Consider the following 25,870-nt stretch of genomic DNA (forward strand, 5'->3'; position numbering starts at 1 on the left):
GAACAATTAAATTTCTAAAAAAAAAATCAAATGTCACAAAGATTAAAAAGGCTTTTTTTATTTTTTCTAATTTTTCTAAGAAAATCAAACATAAAATAAAATTTGAAACAATGAATGAAACCTAAAAGAAATCGAAATTGTTAGAAACCTAAACCTAATGAAACATTAAAAAAATCAAATCTAAAACCTAACCTACCTCATGCATATACAAGTGAGGTAAAAAAGAAATAAAAAAAGGGTCGAAGCATTTTGGGTTTACGCAGGTTTGACGGCCGATAGCGTATGGAGAGGAGAGAACGCAGCTTCGAGGAGGGGACGAAGGAGCAGGCAGCAAGGTATGGAGCTCGAGGAAGAAGATCTGAGGACAACGGAAAAGTTGTAGGTTAAGAGACGCGGAGCAGAGGGGCAGCTCAACGATGGGCAATGGAGAATGTTGCATGAAAGGTTTTTTGCAAGCAGACAACGGGAAAAGAGGGCCACGAAGAGCAGAAGAAAGGGACGTAGAGCAGAGGAGCAGCGCGATGGTGCAATGGTGGGAGGATCTGTAGTAAATGAAAAATGCGGCCTAGATCGAGGAATGGAGGATGTCGAAGAGAGAGAGGGTTTAGTGCAGAGGGAACAAGAAAATCGCAGGAAAAAAGGGAGCAAGGGTTTAGCAGGGAAAAGGAGGACGGACAGGGAAATGGACATTGAGGGTTGACGTGGCTACAGATGGGCGGTTATAGCTGGGGTTTGAGGAGCAGCGAAGGCAGATTTCGAAGGCGGAAATTAAAGAATTAACTTGCAGGTTGATGGGGTAGCGCGAAAGGCAAGAAAGTGATGGAAAAAGAAATCTGAAATTTTCCCAAAAACCCCAAAACGCAAATAGTAAAAGGAAATTTTTGAAGGGGAAAACGCAACAAAATGGAGACTCAATACGGCAGAAGACAAAAAAATGGTAGCCAAAAAACAGAGAATTTCCCAAAAATTTTCGAATATTATATCGATACATTTTTTCTGCTTCAGATTTTGCAGTGAAACCCTTGTAAAATTTCCAGATTAAAATTTTAAAGACCTTTGGACTGCAAAAAAGTTGGATAATATCCCTGCAAAAATGATTTTGAGGCCAGGTCTTACCCTCCAGGGCCTAGATATGGCTTCAAATCAAAATTCTCTTTCAAATCTGCAACTTGTACCTGAAAACAAAAACACCCAGAACCTAGATATACAAAAAAAATTAAAAGACCCCAAAAACCCAAGTCGAAAGAAAATAGATAAATAAATTACAGATCTATGCACAAGAATGGTAGATCTATCAAATCTGAGGAGTATGAGTCCAACTCAGCTCCCGGATCTAATAATCTAAGGCTCTCAACAGCCAGATATATCAATTTCGTACACAGAAAAATAAATTTTTAAATTTTAAGGGAAGTGTTTAACTCAAAACCCTTCGTGTATCACATACACATAAAATTTTATGATAAGCCCAGAGCTAATTTGGCTAGGCTCTTCAAAAAACATAAATCGAGAGTTGGCTAGTCTAACTGAAAAATTCCCCTAATGCCTGAGGATCTAAAAATCAAGATTCTCCTGCAAAACTCAATCCAGCCATTAAAATAGAGCGAGAAAATGATAATAAAATTCAGATAAATAGAAATACCTTCTATTTGTTAAGATATTCCGACACATAGGAAATAGTTAAGTATAACTTGGTCTAGTATAGAGTTAGGTAAAGTGTGTTTCTTTACTATGTACATTTTGGAACTTACAATCCGACGGTCACGATATGTAGTGATCTGACGGTTCATTCTCTCCTTGATATTACCAACACTTGATCCGTGGCTTAACACCCGATTGGTCCATAATCTCTATTTAAAGAGCATGGAGGGTCATTTGTAGGTTAACCATTCATGAGAGAAGCGTATGTAAATTTTCATTCTTTTATTAATAAATTGCCTGAAGTGGCCGCGTTGGCTCAGGCCGTGGACTGTTTCCCTCTTTGAGGGTTTTAACCACATCAAAATATTGGTGTATTGATCTGTGATCTATTTGTGAGCGGTGTCCTTTGGTGTTCTGTCTGCAAAACTTTCCCTGTAAATTCCTACATGGTATCGGAGCTATTTGAGGGCCGCGTCCGTTGGTGATCCAAATCTGAAGCTGGTAGAACTGCATCCGACTACCGTTTCCTAGATCTACTGTTTCTAACTGCTTTCGGGCCAAGAGGACTGCTCTGTTGTGTTGGGAGCATCTGTTCCAGTGAGGAACCTCTTTCGTTTCACGCGAAAAGGTTTCTGGTATCCCTAGCTGCGTCTTTTTTAAGATTTGGAGGTATACAGTGTTTATTTGCAGTTTACAGTTATTTTCTCTCTGTTTATTTCGGTTTCGGTTTATTTAGCTTTTTTTATTACCGGATCTATACCTTTCATTTCTGCGTATGCTCTTTGCCCCGCGACTCTGTGCGATCTGGGCAAATCAGAAACAAAAAGGAAGGATTTTTCTCATGCGTATGCTCTTTTCCGCTGCGCCTTAGTGTGATCTCGGAAAATCAGAAACATTGAGGAAAATATTTAGTTTCCGGCTAAAGCTAACTTCGAGCCGTAAGGTTCGTTTTTTTTTGTATGTTCATATTGGGTTTTGTGTTTTTTGCTTTGTAGGGAAAAAGAGCTTTCTCAAAGCAAGCACGCAAACCAAAGCTTCAACCCCCTCCCTCTCTCTCTCTCAAACTTTTTGTATAGCTCACTTGGTCCAAAGCTAATTTATGAGAGTAGAGGTCTTGAGTTCAAGACTCCTTTTTGTGGGGGCGGATTTTTCATTTCCGCACATTCCCACACTTCGTCGGCGACTTCATCAAATTTTCTTCAAAAAGCCATAACTTCTTCATCCAAAAGCCGTTTTCAGAACCGTTTTTTTTTAAACAGCCTAATTTTTCGAGATCTTTCCATTGCAACACTTAGTTTCAGCATCTATAGCTTCAGTTTTTGTTAAAATGGAAAGTCCATGCCAAGTTATTCTTGACAGCACCAACTACTTCCAATGGTGGTCCTACATTGTGGATTTACTTAGAAGTAAAGGTCTCTACAGAATAGCCACAGGCCAAGAAACCAAACCGAAAGATGAAGATAAGGCAGCTAAATGGGAAAATAGGCAAGATCAAGCATGTGGGTTGATAGGGATGTCTATTTCTCCAGATCTTAGATTCCATATTGCAGAACTTGATGCTCCTGATGAAGCAATGAAACAGATTACTAAAGTCTTTGGAATTAAAAATGAACTTAGAGCCCATCAACTTGAAAATGAGTTGCTTACATTGGACCCCAATAATTTTTCTTGCATTGAAGATTTTTTGTCCAAGTTCAAGACCCTTAGACTTCTCTTGTAAGGTGTTAAGGTTAAGAAAGAAGATAGTAACCTTATCTATTCCATTCTTACTAAGTTGGGACCAGCCTACTCTGCGTTTGTTTCCACCTTCCATTCTACAAGAGAAGCCTTCATTTCTCAAGGACAAGACTACAAGTCCCCTTCCTTTGATTCTTTTTGTGATTATTTAATAAGAGAACAAGAAAAACTCTTACACCTTGGTCTTCTTAATCTTGGAAACTCTTCTAAGAAAGCGTTAGCCGCCCAGCAGCAACCAAATCCAAAGAATCCTAAGAAGTTGTATCCTAAAAAGAATGGTCCTAAACCAAACAAGGGTCCTAAGCAATTTCAGCCTCAAAATGAAAAATCATTTCAACAAAATGATAAGACAAATAAAAACAAAGGGAAGAAGACTGATAAACATTGCAACTTTTGTAATCGAGATGGCCACTTAGAATCCAAATGCTTTAAGAAGATGGAAGACTTGGAAGCAGCAATGAAGAAGCATAACATCCATTTGGAGCACTCTTCAACTTCAACTTCATCTTCAGGAATGGCACTTTCTGCATGTGGTTGTCAAGCATCTCGGTCTGGCTATGCACTAAATGTATCTTCTTCTTCTCATTCTCATGAGTAGCAACCTTTTATCTGTATATCAGATAACTCATTCAAGTGAAGGTAAAATCGTTGAATTTTCACCTCACGATGTTGTAATTAAGGACCTAAGAGATCCTAGACAGATTTTAGCTACTGGCATTGCTGATGATTCTACAAGGTTGTATAAGTTTCACAACTTTGGGTCATCAAATCTTCCCTCAGTATTTGTTGCCCATAATGATGAAGTGAGCAAACTTTGGCATGAGCGATTTGGTCACTTAAACTATCGCTCTCTTCAGAATCTATGTAAAGAAAATATGGTGACAGGTCTTCCAATGGTATCTTGCAGAGATGGTGTTTGTTCCGAATGTGTACTCGAAAAACATCATCGGGACAGTTTTGAAAAACGTGCCTCTTGGCACGCCTCAGCCCCTTTACAGCTTGTGCATAGTGATTTATGTGGTCCACTTCCAGTTGTTTCCTTCTCTGGCTACAAGTATTTCTTAACTTTCAATGATGATTTCTCCAGACGCACTTGGGCATACTTCTTAAAACTCAAGAGTGAAGTATTTAACATGTTCTTGGCCTTTAAGGCCTTTGTTGAAAAACAATCTGGACATCAAATTCTTAAGCTAAGATCTGATAATGGCGGAGAATATTTTAAAAACAACTTCATCAACTTTTGCACTGAGCATGGAATTCAAATGCAACATACTGTTCCATATACTCCACAACAAAATGGTGTAGCTGAAAGGAAGAATCGCACCTTAAAGGAAATGGCTAATTGTATGCTTCAATCTAAAGGACTTAGTCTTAATTATTGGGCAGAAGCAATTAACTGTGCAAATTACATAATAAATCGCACTCCTACTAAGGTTTTAAAGAATATCACTCCAGAAGAAGCATGGAGCTCAATTAAACCAAATGTGAGTCACTTTCGTGTTTTTGGAAGTGAAGCATGGGCCCATATTCCCGATGAGAAACATAAAGCTTTAGAACCTAAGAGTGAAAAATGTATTTTTGTTGGATATTCTGAAGATGTCAAAGGATATAGACTTATTCCACTTAAGTCCAAAAATGGTATCATTAGAAGAGATGTAAAGTTTGCTGAAAATATATCAGCCTACGAGCTTAGTTTGGCGGATGTGCCACCTCTCCCTATCTCTTCTACTTTTGAAAATATTTCTTCTTCAGATGATGAAAGCGAGGATGAAAATCCTCCCCCACCTTCTCAGGATCCTCCTTTAGCTCCTCAGCTTCCAAAATGGGTTCGTGTTACTCGGGATGCAACAGGTGATCTTTCCGGTGATCCTACAGATCAACGACGTACACGTTCTCAGTTTGATAGAGCCTCTTCTTTACTGGCTCAAGCTTCAGTGAATTATGATCCTGACACCTTTGCAGAAACTTCAGGCCATCCAGATTGGGAAGCAGCTATGAATGAAGAATATCATTCATTATTGGCAAATGATACATGGGATCTTGTTCCTCTACCAAAGGGACGAAAACTTGTTAGATGCAAATGAGTTTACGGAACGAAGTATGGACCAGATGGGAAAGTTGATAAACATAAAGCTCGTCTTGTTGCTAAGGGTTTTTCACAAGTTGAAGGAATTGACTACACTGAAACCTTCTCCCCTGTTGCCAAAATGAACTCTATCCGCCTTGTTCTTTCCCTTGCTGCCTCTTTCAAATGGGAAGTCCATCAGATGGATGTTAAATCTGCCTTCTTGCATGGGGACTTGCATGAAGAAATCTATATGGAACAACCTATTGGCTTTATACAAACAGACTCCAGCCTTGTATGTCGGCTTAAGAAATCCCTTTATGGTCTCAAGCAAGCTCCTCGAGCTTGGTATGCCAAAATGGATAACTTTCTTTTAGAAAATGGCTTTTCTAGGTCTCATTCTGACAATACTGTCTACACCAAGAAAGTGGGCAAGTCTCTTATCATTCTTGTTCTTTATGTTGATGATCTTATCCTGACTGGTAGTGATCCCAACCTTATAAACCATGTGAAGTCTAGCCTTAAAAGGAAGTTTGAAATGACAGACTTAGGACACTTACATTATTTTCTTGGTCTTCAAGTCTTGCAATCCAAGGAAGGTATTTCCCTTTCCCAGTCCAAGTATGCTTGTAATATTCTACGCCATTTTCACATGGAAGACTGTAAGCCAGCCCCTTCTCCCTTTCAGTCTGGAGTCAAACTTTCAGTCACTTGTACTTCTCCTAAAGTTGATGCTACCTTATACCATCAACTTGTAGTAAAACTTTTGTATCTAACCCATACTCGTCCTGACCTTTCCTTTGTTGTTGGCCTTGTTGCTCGGTTTATGCAAAACCCACGTGAAAGTCATTGGAAAGCAGCTAAAAGAATACTTCGTTATGTTCGAGGTACAGTTCAGTTTGGGATTCATTACAGTGCCGAAGCATCTCCTCTATTGGTTGGTTTCATTGATTCCGATTGGGTTGGTGACCCTGATGATCGGAAGTCTACTGCAGGTTATGTGTTCACTCTTGGTTCAGGACCTATTACATGGGCTTGCAAGAAACAAGGTGCCATTTCTCTTTCTTCAGCAGAAGCAGAGTATCGTGGTGCCGTAGAAGCTAGTAAGGAAGCCTTGTGGCTTCGTCAGATCCTGTCAGAGTTTGGCTTTCAGTAGAAACATCCGACTACACTTTGGTGTGATAATCAAAGTGCCATTCAACTATGCAAAGATCCAGTCCAACATCAGCGCAGCAAACACATTGAACTACACATGCACTTCATCAGAAAGCTCATTCATGAACATGTTCTTGAAGTGCAATATTGTTCAACAGATGATCAAGTTGCAGACATCTTTACAAAGGCTCTCACAGAGGCGAAGTTCACTAAACTTCAATTTATGGTTGGAGTTCAGGAAGTTGTCACTAAGGGGGGATAGGCTCTAGTGCCTCCTTCCTTCTCCTATTGTGTCATATTTGTAAATCCTTCAATCCTATCCCAAGTTGTTCTTAAGGGGGGATGTTAGGATATTCCGACACATAGGAAATAGTTAAGTATAACTTGGTCTAGTATAGAGTTAGGTAAAGTGTGTTTCTTTACTATGTACATTTTGTAACTTACAATCCGACGGTCACGATATGTAGTGATCCAACGGTTCATTCTCTCCTCGTTATTACTGACACTTGATCCGTGGCTTAACACCCGATTGGTCCATGATCTCTATTTAAAGAGCATGGAGGGTCATTTGTAGGTTAACCGTTCATGAGAGAAGCTTATGTAAATTTTCATTCTTTTATTAATAAATTGCCTAAAGTGGCCGCATTGGCTCAGGCCGTGGACTGTAACCACGTCAAAATACTGGTGTATTGATCTGTGATCTGTTTGTGAGCGGTGTCCTTTGGTGTCTTGTAAATTCCTACACTATTACATTCAAAATTGAAATTATCACTTAAAACCCAGCAACTGAATAAGATATATGTACTCAAATCACTCTTCAGAAGCTATCATCAATGGGTAAAAAACAAATTTATGCATGAAAACAAAACATCTTCGAGTATATCCATAAAGAGTAACACCAGCAAAATTTAACCCCAAAGTCTTTCTTTATTATCCAGGAAAAATTTACACAAGCTTTTTGCTTACACAAGCTTTTTTGCTTACGACTCAGATATCGGATGGATCAACTGACAAATGACCTCCTATTTAATGATAAATCCTCCAACGGCTAGTTAGAGTAATCCTCGTCAAAGCAATCTCGACAGTTGATGAAGATTAAAATTTCTTTTAATCTCATCCGTCAAAATATTTAATTCTTGAGGAAATTCGAATTTATCAATTAAATGCATTTTAATTAACTCAAAAATTAAATTTTTGAAATAATTTCCCCAAAATTTTGACTTTGACTTAACCTTAGGGATTAAAGATTTAAAATTTATCAAAATCATTAATTTACCTTAGTCCCTGGGCCTCTTAAAATTTAATTTTTAAGGACCGATGAATTCTGCCTTTGGAGAATTTAAATTTACCTAAGACCTAGAATTAATTAAATTTCTGCCTTAGGATTTTTAATTAATTTTTTGCCAGAAAATTTAAGTAATTAACCTATGAGGGGATAAATTATTTTTCTAACCGTCAAGACACTTTACATCAAGATTTTCATATTTTTTACATCATAAGGGGAAAAACCCATTTATAATAAACCCTCACAGATTACCCATTTCTGTGACACAAATATAATCCAGTACGCCCTCACAGATTGCCCATTTCATTCCCTATTCCATTCATCTCTTTATCACATGCCACCACCATTTGAAGGATGTACATTGGACATATTATCCCCTGGAGGCTGAAGACATTAGCACATACGAAATCCCACCAGGGAAGGGCATGCCATTATTAAGTGTCCACCTGTTGTTCATGGTTTGTAAGCTCTTTAACTCGATTTATTTAAATGCCTTGTTGTACTACAAGGCTAGGGGACGCATTGGATCTTACGCAAGATTGCAGATGGTCTCCATTTTGGGTTTGGTCTCCTCATATGGGGTCCTAACCCTCCAAAGAAATACATTGACGCATGTAGGGCGTGTGTAGAGAGCCATGGGCCTCCACAGCAGTAGACAACACTCCATGGACCCTTAGAGATGCTCAAAGATTGCTAGAGACTCACTTATTGGATGAGGAAGATGTACCTGGTTCACCATGCCCAATCTGCCCCATAGTTGTACCATGAACTTGGTAGATGACCCAATACCTACATGATGATGTGGCATCACTTACACCATCATCCAAGCCCTTGCAAATGGTCTACAGGCATCTTCGATCTATTTGGAGACCCATGAAGTTACTTATGTGCCCCCACACCCATTGGGAGCACCACAGTTTTATTATTTGGAGAACAAGGGGCCAACCCCCTGTCCACTACTTTTGGAGTCTTATTTCTCATTATGGCACCTATGGACTTCATTACGCCTCTTGGAAGGCCCAACGACATGTACTATTGATCATTCAACCTCTTGAGAGGCTTATTCTTATGTTTATGAGCTAGTTGGTTGGCTTGACACCAAAAGTTAGTTATTTTGCACATTATTTTAATCAAGGGGCTAATGTGGGCCTAATTAGCTAAATCGAATTCATTAGAAGTGTATAAATACAAGTGATGTGAATTCATTTTAGCATCATCACTTGGATTGGACTTGTATCCCTTTAAAGAAATTTGTTATCCTTCCTGGAGGACAAATTTTTGGAGCATGGAATGAATTTTGATGTTTGGATCATTTTCTCTTGTCTTGGAGCTTCTCGATAGGCAAAGTTTTGATGGTTGGATATACTCTTAAATCAAAGCCTATTTCTTTCACCTTCCCCTCTTTTATAAGCCTAACCTACATAAGTCACCTAGGGCATCAATTATCTTACTATCCAGCCATCCAAACACTTTGATGTTTGGTCCACAACTGCGTTGGTATGTCCTCAAGAAGTCCTCCAAATTTCATGAAATTCCAATAGTGGGATCTTGAGATCTCGCAAGCCCCAGCTTGAACACCAATTCTTGCCCCTGGTTTCATTAGGCTAGAAAACTCACTGGGGTCATCGCATTACCTTTCATTGAAAATTCCTTCCTTGATCCCCTTCTCCTCCCTGATTAGGTCAAGTATATCATTGGTTGGTAAACCCTACCCCCTTGACCTAACCCCGGGCCCACTTGGTCCCATGTGGTCCCACACACTATTAAGGATAATTCTTCAAAGATCACCTGGAATTCGAGCCTTCACAAAAATTTTAGGGTTTAGGGACCTCCATTAAAAGATACATACCCTAAACCCTATGAAACCAAATTCGTCCCCCTGGCCCATCGTGTCCCGAATCGGGCAAATAGGACATGATTTGGTCGTATTCGTGTCCTTTCAATTGTATTTGGTTGTGTCTGATTGGGACACGATCGTGTCTGGATCGTGTCCTGACCGATCGGACACGATCGTCTCCTGACCGATCGGACACAATCGTGTCCCGATTATGGGACACGAATCCCGGAAATCAAACCTTCGCGCGACGTTAAAAAGTTGATTTGGCCATTCTAATTTCACATTCACCTTTCTTCTTGGTTGTGGGTTTGCTATGGGTGTGTGAGAGCAAAGAGAAAAGAGTGTGGGAGCATTTTCAAGCAGATTCAAGCAACAAGTAAGTGCATTTTCTCTCTATTTTGTTTGCATTTTATTACAACAGTTTGCATGTGCATTTCTTTAGCAAATTTGTGCATTTTTTATTTATTTTTTTACAGCATTCATGGCTCAATCAAGGGCAGCAGGGAAGGGGCAAAGGAAGGGGAAGAATGTCCCCATTAGAGATGCCCCTCCTATCCCAATTTCATCAGGGTCTGTTGCAAGTGTTCCCTCTATTGCAAGTGGGGCTGCAAAAGCAGCTTCAAATGTTGAGGGAAGACATCCTCCTGGAGGTAACAAATATCCCTTGTGGAAATATGTCGCAAGAGAGAAAGGACCAAGAAGCAAGGTGAAGGGAGGAGGCAATGTGAGTTGGAAATGTAATTATTGCAACACTAATTTCACGAGCACATATTACCATGTGAAAGCTCATTTGGTGAAGGGAGGAGGCAATGTGAGTTGGAAATGCAGCTATTGCAACACTAATTTCACGAACAAATATTACCGTGTGAAAGCTCATTTGTTGACGTTCCCAAGTTGTGGAATTGCAGCTTATACAAACGTCCCTTTACCAAACAAGAAAGAAATGGAAAGAGAGGCCAATGTTGGTATGGCAAATGTGGCTGCAAAATCTTAAAAAAAACAAGAATGATGACCCCCTTCCATTCTTGAGGGAAAGCAGCAACAAATTTCCATTTGAGAGTTCTGGTGGGGGACAAGAAGCAAAAAGAAAGGCAATTGCACCTGATCCAATGGGCAAAATTTTTCAGAAAGAGAAACGGGAAGAGTTTGATCTCACCATTGCCTTTATTTTCTATCAAAACTTCATATTCTTTAATGTTGCATGCTCACCCCTTTTTATTGAGATGTGTCGAGCTCTAACTCAAGGGGCTCCATCAGGGTATGTGCCTCCTGGGTCAAAGAAGCCTAGAACCACATTGCTGACGAAGGCAAAAAAAGAGGTGGAAAAAATGCTTGAGCCTATTAAATCAACATGGCCAACATCTAGGATTAGCATTGTTTCTGATGGATGGACAGATCCAGCATGGCACCCACGGTCCAGTTTTCTTGAAATCAGTGGATGAACTTGGACAATACAAGGATGCACAATATATGGGCAAGTTGTTTATTAAAGTTATTGAAGATGTAGGTGTTGATTCTTGTGTACAAATCATTACAGATAATGCACATGTTTGCGACGCTGGTGGCATGATTGTGGAAGCTAAATATCCACAAGTGTTTTGGACACCTTGCATTGTCCATTCATTGAACTTAGCACTTAAATCTATTGCTTCTGATGTGCTTTGGATTGGAAGCATTATTGAGGATGTACGGCATATCCGCAACTTTGTATAAAATCATACAAATGCCCTCACTATTTACAAGGAGTACACCAATTTACCATTGTTGAAGATTGTCGATACACAATTTGAGGGAGGTCAAGACTGCTCTTGGGGCCATGGTTATTTCAAATTTTTGGTCTTTTTGGAGAAAGACAGATCAACCAGCCTCTAATAGAGTGAAGGACACAGTGTTAGATGATGCTTGGTGGGAAAGTGTAGATCTACTTATTCAAATCATGGACCCTATCATTTCTTCGCTTCGATTTGCAAATACAAACCAACCCATACTAGGAGAGGTTTATGAGGGATTGGATTCCATGATTGAGTCTATGAGGGGCATTATTTTATAGAGTGAGTGCCCCAAGTATGAGACATCATCAATGGCCTTCTTCACCACCATACAGGATATTCTTGTCAACAGATGGGACAAGAATTGCACACCTTTACATTGTTTGGCTCACTCATTGAACCCAAAAAACTACAGCCATGAGTGGCTGAATGGTGGACCTTCTTGCAAATTCCCTCCTCACATGGATGGTGAAATCTCACAAGGGAGGAAAGATGAATTGAGGCGGATTTTTGAGAATAGAGCATCCCTTGATGAGGTGGAGGATGCCCTTGAAGTTTTCCACTAGTATTGGTCGATTTGCAAGATATGATGTGATTAGAAACGGGGGGGCTAAGAAGCCCTATTCTTGGTGGGAAACTCATGGGGCAACAAGCCCTCCTCTACAATTGTTATCCATGAGGTGACTTCATCCTCTTGTTGCGAGAGGAATTAGAGCACATATGGGAATGTATAGTGCCAAGAAGAGCAGGCTTGAGCAGTCTAGGGCAATGACAATGGTGTATGTGCACACCAACCTTCGTCTTATTTATAGGCAGAGGGATGAGTGGTTGAAGGGAAAGACAAAGATGTGGGATGTCTTTCCTGATGATATGGGTCTAGACAGCAGTGTTGAGTTGGCATTGGCCAACTTGGATCAAAATGATCCAGTGCTAGAGCCTGTCACATTTTATTATGGTGATACTATAGAGGGGTCATCCTCCACACTAGCAGATGCAGAGATGACTTTGGATACAAGGGCGAAGGATGCAGCAGAGGAGAGCAGTGGTGACCATGATGATGAGTACAATGATGTTGATTTTGATGATGAAGATTGATGACTCATGAGCTATCGACTGCCTCGAGGCTTGTAGAATTGTAGTTGTTTTGTATTCGCTATTTCTATTTGCCATTGGCATTTGCACTACCTATGTAACACATTTTGATTTTGATGACTTAATGAGAAAACTATAGTATCTTACTATCTTCTCTTTCTCCTATTGGATCATTGATGAATTGAATATGTATTATGATTTATCATTTATGTCACAATTGTATTTGTATGTATAATGTTACTTTGCAAAACTTACATCTAGATGAAGATCTATGTTTGAACCAATGAATTTGTTTCATGAATGAGAATTTGTGTAAGAAATGTCTAATTTTTAATATATATATATATATATATCCAAAGTGTCTTGTTCGAGGGGGTCAACATCTCTGTGTCTGACACTCGAATCCCCGTGTTCTTCGTGTCCCGTGTCCCCGTGTCAAGTGACTTGGCCTAAACCTAAACCTTGAAATTCTCCTTGAGCGCCTCCTTGAGAGCCTTCAACCTTTCCTTCCAAAGCAAGCAAGCTATGCATTTGAGCCTCTCTTGTGAATGACCCCCAAGATCACCCCCTCACCCTATCATTGATCCATTCATTTCATGATCCTTATTATAGCAGGTCTCCTCCCATCAGTGAAAGTTTGTAAAGAGTAGGGAGCCATAGTCGAGGTGGTAGTGGGCTATTGCTCCATTGTTGTCGTTGACCTCGTAGTAGCCCTCCAAGGATCCCCTTTTAGGACCCATGCTAGTTGAGCGATAACATTTCTAGCGTCGTTGTTGGGGACACGAGACGTGCGTTTTGTTCCCCATACGACATATTACATATCCTTATTGGCGACTCCATTAGAAGAATGAAGCCCTAGTTCTTCATTGAATTTTAAGGTCGATGCTTGTAGGATGAAGCAAGCATTTTTCTAGGCATCTTTAAATTCACCTTGGCAACTCCTAAAGAATTTATATGTGTACCAGAAGTAGGTTGTCTTTCTTTGATAATTTTCCCACTATGGAAATCATTAGCGTCCTTGGGCACCCTAATCATGTCACAGGAAGGATGGTGCGTGGGGTGCCCGAGTTTGATGGTGATCCACTCTCCGCAATTGACCATGTACAAAGATTTAATGCACATACTTCAAAAGAGAAAGTGGGTCACCAAGATGTCCTTATGTTGTTGCTCATGAGATCTCTCTGTGGTCATAACTCATGGTTGCATAATCACGAACCTAAGAGCATCTCATCTATTGAAGAATTCGTTGATGCCTTTCTTAGACATTTTCAAGTACACTCGACATTAAGCATTCAAGAGGAAGCCTTCATCGAGCAAGACATTGAGGATCTAGTTGATGGGCAGGAAGACGAGTCTTCCTTGGGTCTGCATAACGAAAAGGATGATTTCGAGAACGCATGTGTTGGGAAAGATAAGTCTATTGAAGGGGAAGTTGAGACTAACCTTACTTTTCTCAAGGATATTACTCAGGATGAATTTCCTTTTAGAACCTTGAGGAAGGTGAACCCATTTTCCCCTTGGAAGATGATATTGGAGATTACTTCCACATTGAAAAGGAGAAATGGGAAATTATTGGTCCTCAATTTGATTGTGCTCCCATTTACAACACTGACAAAGAGGATGAGATTGGTCTCCCCTTTCTCTCAGGTATTATTTATGATGACATCCATTGACACCCTTGGGAAGAAGAATTATTATTTCCCCCCGCATGAAGAGGGGCAGTTGGAAGTGAACTAAGTTGCAGGAAACGTGGCCCTAGGGGTCGTTTCCTCCCGGGAAACGAAACGAAACGCGTTTCCGCGTACCGTACGGCCTGGAAACGCGTTTTCGGCTGTACGGCCACATTTCCCGAAACGCGTTTTCGGCTGTACGGCCACGTTTCCCGAAACGGAAACGTGGCCGTACGACCGGAAACGCGTTTCCAGGCCGTACAGCCCGCGTTTCCCAATTGAATTGTGTGTTTTTTTAATTTTTTGTTTTTTTCAAATTTGTTTTTTAATTTTCTAGATGTGTGTCTAAAGTTAGAAAAGTGAATTTTTGCCCTAATGTTGACATGCAATTCATGGTAATGTTAAATTCTTAAAGTAAAAGTGATATTCTCCTTTATTTTTCATTTTCATCCTTTTACTTAAATTTTTAACATTACCATGAAATGACTCAGGATGTTTGAGAGTGGTTTCGCCCTCATTGGATTTCATATGGAGAAAGTAGAATTTTAGATCTCGCTCAAAATCCAGCAGACTTATTTGTTTTTCAAGATTTCAGGGTTGAGGGGGTTGCAATGTTTCCATTGGATTTTATCATGTACTAGGGTATGGAACTTCTATTTAATCAAGAGAACCAAGCCCTCTATGCAGGGGAAACTCCCAATAATCAAAATCATGTAGGGTACTAGGGTATGAAACGTGTATTTAATCAAGAGCACTAAGGTCGTTCGACTATGTAGGAGGAGACTCCCAATACAACAGTGGTCCTTCTAAAGAATGGGATGTGGATGCAGAAAACCCTGATTTGGATCTCTCTCTTGCAGCCTTATAGTCTTTATTGTACTTGCAAGTTGCAGCCTCATATATTAATATAAATAAAGGTTGATTTTGAGATTTGGATATCTAATAAAGGTTGCTTTTGGATATTCCGATATTTTTATTTTCATTATGTGATCATTCATGAGTAAATGTGATGTAAATTAAATCTTAATGTTTAAGTGTAATAAATTATAATGTATCATTTATGCTTTATGATTGCACACACACACACACACACACACATATATATATATATTTAAATATTTTCTATATATATATATATATATATATATTCGCGTTTCCCCGTTTCCAAAATTTGGGGAGGTCGCGTTTCGTATCGCTTCCCGTTTCGGAAACTCGTACCTGTTTCCCCGTTTCGTGCAACTTAGAAAGTGAATGATTCTCCTTTCAAGAGATTCAATCGGTGATACTAAGGAAATCGCTAAGGTTCCTACATGTATTCTTCATGAATATATATTTAAATCACCTGAGCCCTTAGATTACGAGTTTGGGGAAGAGAAACCAATTGGATATATCACTCCACCCTCCCCTTTTCCTTCTTCTCTTGTTCACCATTTTGAGAGTGATTCATGCACCTGTTTTCATATGACCTCAAGTGACCTTAATCCCTCCTCCCCTTCTGAGTATAGTGTCGAGGAAGAACCCCTCATTGAATATTCTTTATCTCCTTGGGCACCCTCTCGGGATCATGATCAATCTATAATCTCCCCTTTCCAAGGTGATCATCATAGTCAACCTACTTGTGTTTTTCCATCTCATTAGTCTCCCTTTCCTACTAATCATAATCCTATAGAGGTCATAAAATATGACATAAATGATAAGGGTCGTAATGGAAATAATATGCCCTTGGTTTCTCATCGGTCGAGACATACTCCAACTTTACGATCCCATCCTGCACTAAGTTCCTAATAAAGTGGAACTTATTATTGATATATTTCGTTCTAGCATGAAACACGGGATCTCCAAACATCTTCATACAACTTTGATTGCCACAATTAATCATAGTAGGACCCAGAGAGTTCTCAAACAAATCTGTCAGAAGCTTCCTTAACCATACAGCCTCCTTTCCTACTTCACATGCAGCCACATATTCTGCTTCAGCACTACTTACAATGACAAGATATTGCTTCTTACACATCCATGGGATCATAGCAACTCCTAGACTAAAACATACTCTGGTAGTGCTCCTTCCATCGATCGCACCCACCCCAATCAAAGTCTGTGAAGCCAATTAGCTTGACTTCCTTACTATCATATTTTAGGCAGTGATGTATAGTGCCATGAAGATACCTCAATATATGTTTGGCAACTATCCAGTGATCATGACGAGGCTCCAACTGAAACTAACAATGAATGTTTACTGCAAAACATTAATCTAGCCCAGTATTTATCGGATACACTAGGGAACCCACCAACTATCGATAGGAGGTAGGATCCACGAGACTAGAGTCAGAGTCCCTCAATTTCTTGAGATTGGTGAGGATAGGAGTAGTCATCGACTTGGAATCCATCATCCTAAATTTCTGCAATAACTTGATGATGTACTTTCCTTGCCTCAAATATATCTCCCCAGGTCTCTACCATACTTCTAGGCCCAGGTAATAGTGCATAAGTCCTAGATCCTTAATTTCAAATTCAGCTGCTAAAATCTTCTTGCATTCTTGAATTCTTCGCTCCACACTTGTGATGAATAGATCATCCACATATAGTAGAAGAATGACGGCTCATTATTCACGACCTTGATATAGAGATTCGGATTAGCAAAAGTCTTCACGAACCCAATTCCAAGTAGATATGTATCCATCCTTGCATACCATGCCCTAGGTGCTTGCTTCAAACCATATAGGGCCTTCTTAAGTCTGCAAACATGAGATTCCCTGTTATTAAGTTCAAAGCCTTCGGGTTGTTCGATGTACACTTCCTCATCAATGGTCCCATTCAGAAATGCGATCTTCACATCCATTTGATGGATATTCCAACCCATTGTAGCGGCGAATCAAACCAAAGATCTAATGGTAGTGTACCTTGTTGTGGGTGCAAACGTTTCTTCATAATCAATGCCTTCCTTCAGAGAGAAACCTCTTGCAACGAATCTTGCTTTGTACTTGTCTATACTTCCATCAACAGCGTGTTTGATCTTAAAGATCCATTTGGAGGTGACAACCAATTTCTCACTAGGTTTAGAAACGATTTCCCAACCCCCATTCTTCATGATGGATTGATATTCTTTCTGCATCGCTTTCTTCCAAACCACAGGTTTACTATTTGGAGAACAAGGGGCCAACCCCTTGTCCACTACTTTTGGGAGTCCTATTTCTCATTATCGCACCTATGGACTTCATTATGCCTCTTAGAAGGCCCAGCGACATGTATTATTGATCATTCAACTTCTTGAGAGGCTTATTCTTTTGTTTATGAGCTAGTTTGGTGGGCTTGTCACCAAAAGTTAGTTAATTTGCATATTATTTTATTCTAGGGGCTAATGTAGGCCTAATTAGCAAAATTGAACTCATTAGAAGTGTATAATACAAGTGATGTGAATTCATTTTAGCATCACAACTTGGATTGGACTTGTATCTCTTTAAAGAACTTCACTATTCTTCTTGGAGGACGAATTTTTGGAGCATGAAATGAATTTTGATGTTTGGATCATTTTCTCTTACCTGGGAGCTTCTTGATTGACAAAGTTTTGATGGTTGGATATACTCTTAATACATGTAAGTGAAATTTAATGCTATTCTTTTTGTTTATTTTGTCACATATATTGTTGTTGGGATTTCGCTATACTAGGGCTAATTTACTCCATCCATTTATGCGAAGTTGTGGAAATTTTGTTTCTAGATAGTTATGCTTCATTTATGGGCCATGTATTATGAGTGAATGTTCCTAGAGATGCCTCATCATTGAAATTAGTCTTGATAAGCCATTTATTTTGCAAAACAAAGTATAAAGCTCTTGAAGCTGCTTTTGCTACTGCACAAATGCTAATCGAAGCTGACTTTGAGGCCTCCTTGACATAGAAAATCCAAAGTCCATAATCATAATTCTACTTAACTCCAATCTCCCCAAAAGGATTAGGCATTGGTCCTCCATAGGTGATCACCTCAAAGCTTATTTCTTTCACCTTCCCCTCTTTTCTAGGCCTAGCCTACATAGGTCACCTAGGGAATCAATTATCTCACAATCTAGCCATCCAAACACTTCAATTTTTGGTCCAAAACTACGCTGGTGTGTCCTCAAGAAGCCCTCCAAATTTCATGAAATCATTGAGATCATTGCATTACTTTTCATTGAAAATTCCTTCCTTGATCCCCTTCTCCTCCCTAATTAGGTCAAGTATATCGTTAGTTGATAAACCCTATCCCCTTGACCTAACCCCAGGCCCACTTGGTCCCGTGTGGTCCCACACACTATTAAGGATAATTCTTCAAAGATCACTTGGAATCCGAGCCTTCACAAGAATTTTAGGGTTTAGGGGCCTCCATTATAAGATACATACCCTAAACCTAAACCTTGAAATTCTCCTTGAGCCCTTCCTTGAGAGCCTTCAACCTTGCCTTCCAAAGCAAGCAAGCTATGCATTTGAGCCTCTCTTGTGAATAAGTAGGCCCCCTAGATCACCCCTTCACCCTATCATTGATACATTCATTTCGTGATCCTTATTATAGTGGGTCTCCTCCATCAATGAAAGTCCGTAAAGAGTAGGGAGATATAGCCGAGGTGACAGTGAGATATTGCTCCATTGTTGCCCTTGACCTAGTAGTAGCCCTCCAAGGATCCCATTTTAGGACCCCTGCTAGTTTGGGAGGTAACAGGGAGCTCTGACTGTCTTTTTCCGGCACTCAATTAAAGGAAATTCCATGTGGATGGACCACAGAGCTGGGAATTTCCTGAATTCACTGTTTGGCAATTGGGAATTGGATAAACATTTGAACATTAAATACAAATTCAACTCAAGGAAAAAATTTAGAAATTTAATAAATAAATATATAAACATTTGAATATTAAATACAAATCCAGAAAATTAAAGGAAAAAAAGAAAAATCATTGGCCAGTAATAAAGCAGTTTATCATATTACAGCTGCACAGCATACACCTAAAGCCTAGCTATTCCAGGACATTCAGAACTCTAATTCAATCCAGAAAAAAACAGAATCGGGCAGACTACTGACCAGACAGGAAACTAAAATACAAACAAATAGCACAAACAAACAAGAGTTGCACTGATATGTGAATCTCACCTGGGTGACTTTCTTAGAGAAAAGTGATTAAAGTTTATGCTACTTAAATAAGTCAATACTTCACAGAAATTTGTGCTGTTCAGTAGAGCTACATATATTTAAAAAGAAATCCATTGAAGTGTACAACGACTTATATGATCCAATGAAGAAATTCTCACGCAAATGGACCAAATGATGGTACGATTCCAACCTTCAAGCATCTTACCATTGAAACTGAAGAAGCTGCCGGTTTTCCTGCGAAAGAAGTACACTTTGCAAGGTATAAAGTGCCTATGATTTATACAGCGCCTCTATACTCCCACAGACGAGAAAATTCCACAGGAAAGTATTTCCAAACTCCGAACCGACTATCCATTATTTATAACAAGTTGAGCATATTGTGAAGCCCAAATCCAATCAGATCGGATCTGAAAAAGCTGAGTGCATTGTGAAGCCAAAACCCTATCAGATCAGATCAGACAAAGGGGAAGTGGATTGAGGATCAACGCACGGGGCAGGTGGAAAAGGACGTGTGCCGGACAAAATTTTGCGATGCGAGACTGTCAGCTTTGAACAACATATTTCATGAGAATGTCAGCAGGTCTTCCATGCCCTGAAAGATGCCTTCGGCGTAATCAAAATTTATAATGATAAAAACAAACAGAAAGCTAACCACAATATCGGTTTTCTTGAAAAGTCTCGGCTGTGAAGTATCTTCTCATCCTTTAATAACAGCATACTCCAAAGATTCAATTCTTGCTTATCTTCTTCCCAGATTTACGGGTTTTGATAACTTCATTTGCTACCTTACATAACTTTTTTTGCATTTTTACAGCTTCAGCTTCCGTCGGGGGCTTAAAATTGTAACAACCTACAAAAGAAAGGCATACCATTCCTTGTAATTTTGACTATAAAAAGAAGGGATAACAGTTTGAAACCTCTAAAAAAGCAAGGGAATTCAGCCGCACCACTATCCTTTTCTTCAGATATTCCATCAAAAATAGCAATAATGCCTCCATCCTGCAAAGTGAGGTATAAAATCAATACTATTTAAGACACTTTCTAAAAGCTAGAACTCAGCTTCAGATCATGCATATGCAAAATAATTAAACATCAATAGTAAACGTGACGACAGAAACAGGGTATGAATGCTTTAGACAACTATCTCTGATTTGAACTAGAAAATTGCCAAACAGTAAAGCGGCCTCACAAAAAAAAGTTTTCATGTGATTACTCTATGCAAATATGCCAGTCAAACGATGGAATTTTGGTTTTGGTGGTGTGTGTATTTTAAAATAACTGCAACAGATATCTGAAATCATAAATAGCGAGTATTTTCAAAAGATCCAAACTCTATATTAGATAAGAATTTGTATCTATACAGAGATTACAACCACTTCACAAAGCCAGCAGGTTCGTTGAACTTTTATTCCGAACTATCTTATTATGTAACTTACGTTAAACATTGATTGAAGACAGTGACATGCTATCTAAATAGAAGGTTACCAAGGGAAACTTAGAAGGTACAATAATGCTCGATTAATCTTTCAACATTTAGAACACGATAGGCTTCTCAGATCTTTGTCCTTTACAACGAAACAAATAACTCTTCTGCAACTATCGCTTCAAGAATTAGAGAGGCTATAACTATCAGTTTGACTAAAAGTTAATCGGCAGTCTAGCATGGTAAAATTGTGAGCTTGATGTTGCACCAAGCTTATTTCAAATGTAGATTTTAAATAATTAGTAATCCATTTTTGTTTCTGTTTATAGTTTGAGTCTTTCTCCCAATTGCTTAGTTGGTGGAGTGAGTAACTTTCTGTAGCATTTTACAAAGGCTCCTGTCAACCAAGTTAGCAAAATCTAATCCTGTCTACCGTACTTTAGCCAATTGAGAGGATTTTGGTTCTTGAGAGCTATACATGTTTAAAAAAGGAAGAGAGAACTTATCACCCTACAGTGACATTTGGAAGGAGGTTCTAATCACCCAGAAATTCTTCCCTGTAAAACTAGAAAGAGTCCAGATATCTCTTAGGAATATAGCCAATGTCACCACATTGTGAACCTCTGTCATTGGCTAATGCTTCTCCACAGGGCTTCCCTAAAGAGCCTAAAATATGCACTGATGCTCCTAAGGCATAAATACGACATTAAACTGACAAGTATGTTGCTGTCAGAAACAAAATCAGATGCAAATCAGCAAATACGATAAGTCAGCACAAGCACACAAACCTAAAAAGTGACTCCAGATGCCAAAAACATGAAATTAAGCAAAGTGAAAAACCCCTTGTGTTCTATGCTTAAAAATTGCAGATCAACAAACAAATACCACTCAAAAAAGCAAGAAAACTCTTTAAAAGATGAAATTTAAATTGTATATAAGTACACACTATAAACTATGAAAATTGACTATAATGTCATCCTATTTCTGCATAAAATAATGCAAATAAATCAGTTGACCTTGTTGAATTTGATAATAAAACACTATGAATGAAAAATATTAACCTAATATGGATCCTAAACACACAACAGGGAAAATGCTATAGAATCCACTTAATACTGCATAAAAAGTTTAAAAACAGCAAATGAAACTTATTATTTGACAGAAAATACAAATGAAAATGCAACTAAATGATCCTTTGACTCTAAATGCATGCAAATCACTAAAACACTATGGTACCTCTCACTGCCTGAAAATGTATCTTATTTTGCATTTTCATTGGTTTTATTCTCTACCCACACACAGCAGAGGATAATCAGAGTTGGCAGTTACAGGTTGTGGGGATATATTTGGAGGCCATGCACCTTGATCAATTTTACCTGAGCACCATTCATCATCCAGGGCAAGAAGAAATGTGTAGAGGGGTGTCGTTGGTTTGATGGAAGCTCATCTAAATGCATATTTCACCATGAAGTTTCATTTAGGCACATTGGACGTGTATTTGGAGTGATGGCTGCATGACCTATAAAACATATGCTGTATCATTGATGAAACGCCCTAATCATAGCTTGAACCAAGTTCTAAGACCACATAAATCTACGATACTATGATGTGAGCTACAGGGGAGACTTGGAAGATGAATGCCTTACCATGCAAGATGTACAACGCATGACTTAAATTATGGCAACATAGGAGGTCAAACATAACGCAAAGGAGAAAACACCCTACCTTTTCAAAGATCCACAACATGATGCATAGAAAGAAGCCCAAAGGAGGAATGACCTTCTTTGAAACATACAAGGAGCTGAAAGCACTTATGCGATCAAAAAGGGGTCATATAATGAGGAGCGTTCCACTCCAAGCATGTGTTGATTTTTCAAGATTTTCTAGACTGATAATTACTTCCAATGAATACTTCACTAGTTTGTCTTGTATTACATTCATCATTAAGCAATTGCACATAGAAAATCTCAACAATAAATAATAAATACAGTAGGATCTGTTACCCACCACCAGTGGGTGACCCCTACAGGAGAGTTTTTCTACTAAATTTGTCTTCATCTGGCAGCCAGGTGCCACCAAATATCTCAATGTCCCAGCATTCTCCGCCACCTGAACCAGCCATTATGTGCCCTCGCCTATCTATTATGATCGTATGTTTGAAGGTGGGCCTCCCAACCCCAAAGGTATGACTTTTCATTATGTAATTAGGTGTTTATACTTGCTTTTCTAGGACACATTTGGAAATGGATTATTGGGGGGATTTGGCGGAAAGAATGGGCTTGGTCTGTACTCTTGTTCCCTTGTCCCAACTGGGTGGTAGATATTGTATCCTAGTCCCGTGGGATCTCCTCTATTGGCTACTAGCTTTAGGAGTGGCACTACATGGGAAACCCTGATCTTGGTTGCGTAATCCTACTTCCCGACACCATATATATCACTCCCCTCTGCTCATTATAACCCCCTTTCACACTTTTCCCACCCAGGTCCACATTTTTTCATTGGGTCCACGAGGAGTTAGCCTCCCCCTCCCCTTGTCCACACTTTGGGTCGGGCCTGGAACGATGCCCCAGAGGTTGATGCAGTGAAAAAAAAAGGTTGAAAGCATAATTTGGCCATTTACAACAGGAAATGTACCACAAAATGCAAAAGATGGCCAGGACATAAGAATTTAGCACGTGGGCAAAAGCCAAACATGAGCTCTACCCCCTATCATTATGGCCATCACCATGGTTCCTAGGGCCCCTATGTGTGCCCCCTGCATAATTAAGGAACCCATGATTGTCCCAACGCTTGGTGGGCAATGAATTGCCCAACGTTAAGGGGGTAATCACTGTTTTGTCATACACAACATGCTTTCATCCCCTAGAACCCCGAGCAGTTAAAAGAAAGAAAAATCAATAAAAGGAAAAAGGCATATGAAGAAGGGTGGAAAAACAAAGGCCAAGGTAACTCATGTACCATGATTGTTCCCTCTACATCTATACACCCAATGTGTGGACTTCCTTAATTATAGCTACCCGTGTACCATGGTATGTGGCTTGAAGCCTTCACTGTTGCCCTACTCTGTTCCACCATCATTTCTTATCACACCCGCCATTTGATGGATGTACCATGTGTTGAGAAATCAATGCAAATAGACTTAGGCTTTGATTCATCTTTCTTGATAATTACTTGTGAGTTATGTTGGCTTATTTTACTTCTTTGTTATATTATCTTTCATCAAGCAATTACCAAATTATGTGTATGAAGATCACAAAACAAGAGACGCAAGATGTAGGCACTTTGTCAGGGAAAAACCCCTATCTAGGGGAAAACCCAGTCAAAATCTCTTCCTTCAATAGTTTTCCTGAGATAATCCAAGACTCTTCAACCTAGACACAGACTTCCTCCAACCACCAAGTCAGCCCTTCCTTCCAGCAGCTTTAATCTAGAACTTCGTGTTGATTTGGGGTAGCATCGGATGTGCTCTAAGCCTCAAATTTTGCAGGGAGGATTGGGCACAGGTATTCCAAAGAACCTAGAAAGTGTTTTGGGAAATTCCACCCGAAAGTGATTTTATTAAAATAATTAACATTTTTAATGGGATCCCTAAGTCTAAACTTAGGAAAATTAAAATATTAATGGGTATTAATCTAATCAAGGTTGAAACTTCTAGAAAAAGCCATGGATCAAGCCAGAACGGTCTGAGCCTTTGATTACGTTGTAATATAAGTTGTTGGTTGTCCAATAGGAAGATATAAGAAGGAGTTTAAGGGTCATTTGGAAAACACCAAGAGAGATCAAGAAATTGATTTTCTGAAGTGAGAAGTTCTCAGGAGGAAAATTCAATTGAGGAAATCTTTTGCAGTTGAGGGGCAGGGATAGCATCCGGAGAGAGTGATTTTCTCAGCCGGAGAATCATCAGTAGGGAGAGGCGGAGAGTAATCCAACAATGGCAGCGCTGCGCCAGAGGGGTTGAAGCAGAGCCATGCAAAGGCAGCACAAAAGCCAGTGAGGAGTCTGAAATTTGCAAAGGGAATTCGAGTTTTAGAATCCGAGAGCCAGGGTGTGAGACCGAGAGGCAGAAATCGAATCTCCTAGGCAGAAAATCGACCAGCTAGAGGATTGACATTGTCCCTAGAGAGCTTGACGCTGGGCTGACGCAGAGGCAGCCAAAAAAGCCGGGGGTAATCAATTTGGGGCTGGATCAGCCAGGATTTCCAACGATAGATTCAGCTAGTTTTAGTAGGATTCCTGAGATTGTTAGATCTAGGAATTTTGACATGGTATCAAAGCGTTTGGTGTGAAACAAGAAGAGCAGATCTAGCACTGAAGTAAGGGCCAACTTACTGCAGCAAGCAGCAATTTGAATCCCTAGAGGGATTGCGCAGTTCTAGCTAGGAGGGCTATATTTTCGAGGTTGTCTCTCTCTAAGTGAGTCGACAGAGAGGTAAGATCGTCAGATCGAGAATTTGCAAAGGCAAAGGGAGCCATGCAGAGCCTCGGCACAGAGCTAGGAAGATGTATTTTTTTGCATGCTGAGTGTTAGGCAGAAAAGTCGTCAGAAGAAGGAAGCAGATCGCATAGTGAGGGAATACTTCCTCAGTGATTTCTTGCCGAGGAAATCGGTATTTCTCATTTGCTAGGCAACAGAGGAGTAGCAGATTTACCAGCTCCATCAGGGAGTACGTAAGTCAACCTAGAATCTACGCAGTAGGGAGAAAGAGGGAGCTGTTCAACAGTGTTCAGAGGATATGGCAACCAGTGGCTTGAGGGATCAGGACAGGTTGGATGGAGCATCCAACTACGTCATTTGGAAGGTTAGAATGGCTTTCCTTCTAGATGAGCATGCCCTCAAGACGTACGTCAACAATGTGGTGGTTGAACATGCGGATGCAGATCTATTGAAAAAGTACAAGGCTAAGATGGCAAAGGCCAAGAGGATGATCCTGGATGGAGTCAAGGATCACGTGGTGTGTCACATTGCTAGCAGAGAAACTGCTAAGGAGGTGTGGGACACCTTGGCCATGTTATATCAGGGATCTTCCGAGCAGCGGAAGATGTACTTGGAGCAGAAGCTGAGATCTGCTCGAGAGCGTGTGG

At 39.7% G+C, this 25,870-nt stretch overlaps 1 protein-coding gene across 2 annotated transcripts in view; it reads right to left on the reverse strand.

Annotated features, from left to right (window-relative positions):
* Nucleotides 1-19,351: 19,351 nt before the first annotated feature.
* Nucleotides 19,352-25,870, reverse strand: part of LOC149213476 (uncharacterized) — a 98,512-nt gene continuing 91,993 nt past the window's right edge. Inside the window, exons 7-9 of one of the 2 annotated variants that reach the window (XR_016250826.1) lie at nt 20,313-20,364; nt 20,018-20,215; nt 19,352-19,911 (exon numbers count right to left, since the gene is read on the reverse strand). Coding sequence is in view for 1 of the 2 variants with exons in the window: in XM_089392024.1 (XP_089248150.1) it covers nt 20,094-20,215; nt 20,313-20,364 (174 nt within the window). In the remaining variant the exon portion in view is untranslated. Of the gene's footprint in view, nt 20,216-20,312; nt 20,365-25,870 lie in introns of both variants that reach the window. The other variant, XM_089392024.1, reaches the window with a different exon arrangement.

Source organism: Pinus tabuliformis, chromosome 1_1 (assembly GCF_031772625.1).
Source record: "Pinus tabuliformis cultivar Carrire ecotype Pingquan chromosome 1_1, CPIR1, whole genome shotgun sequence".
In the NCBI taxonomy this organism is placed as follows: domain Eukaryota; kingdom Viridiplantae; phylum Streptophyta; class Pinopsida; order Pinales; family Pinaceae; genus Pinus; species Pinus tabuliformis.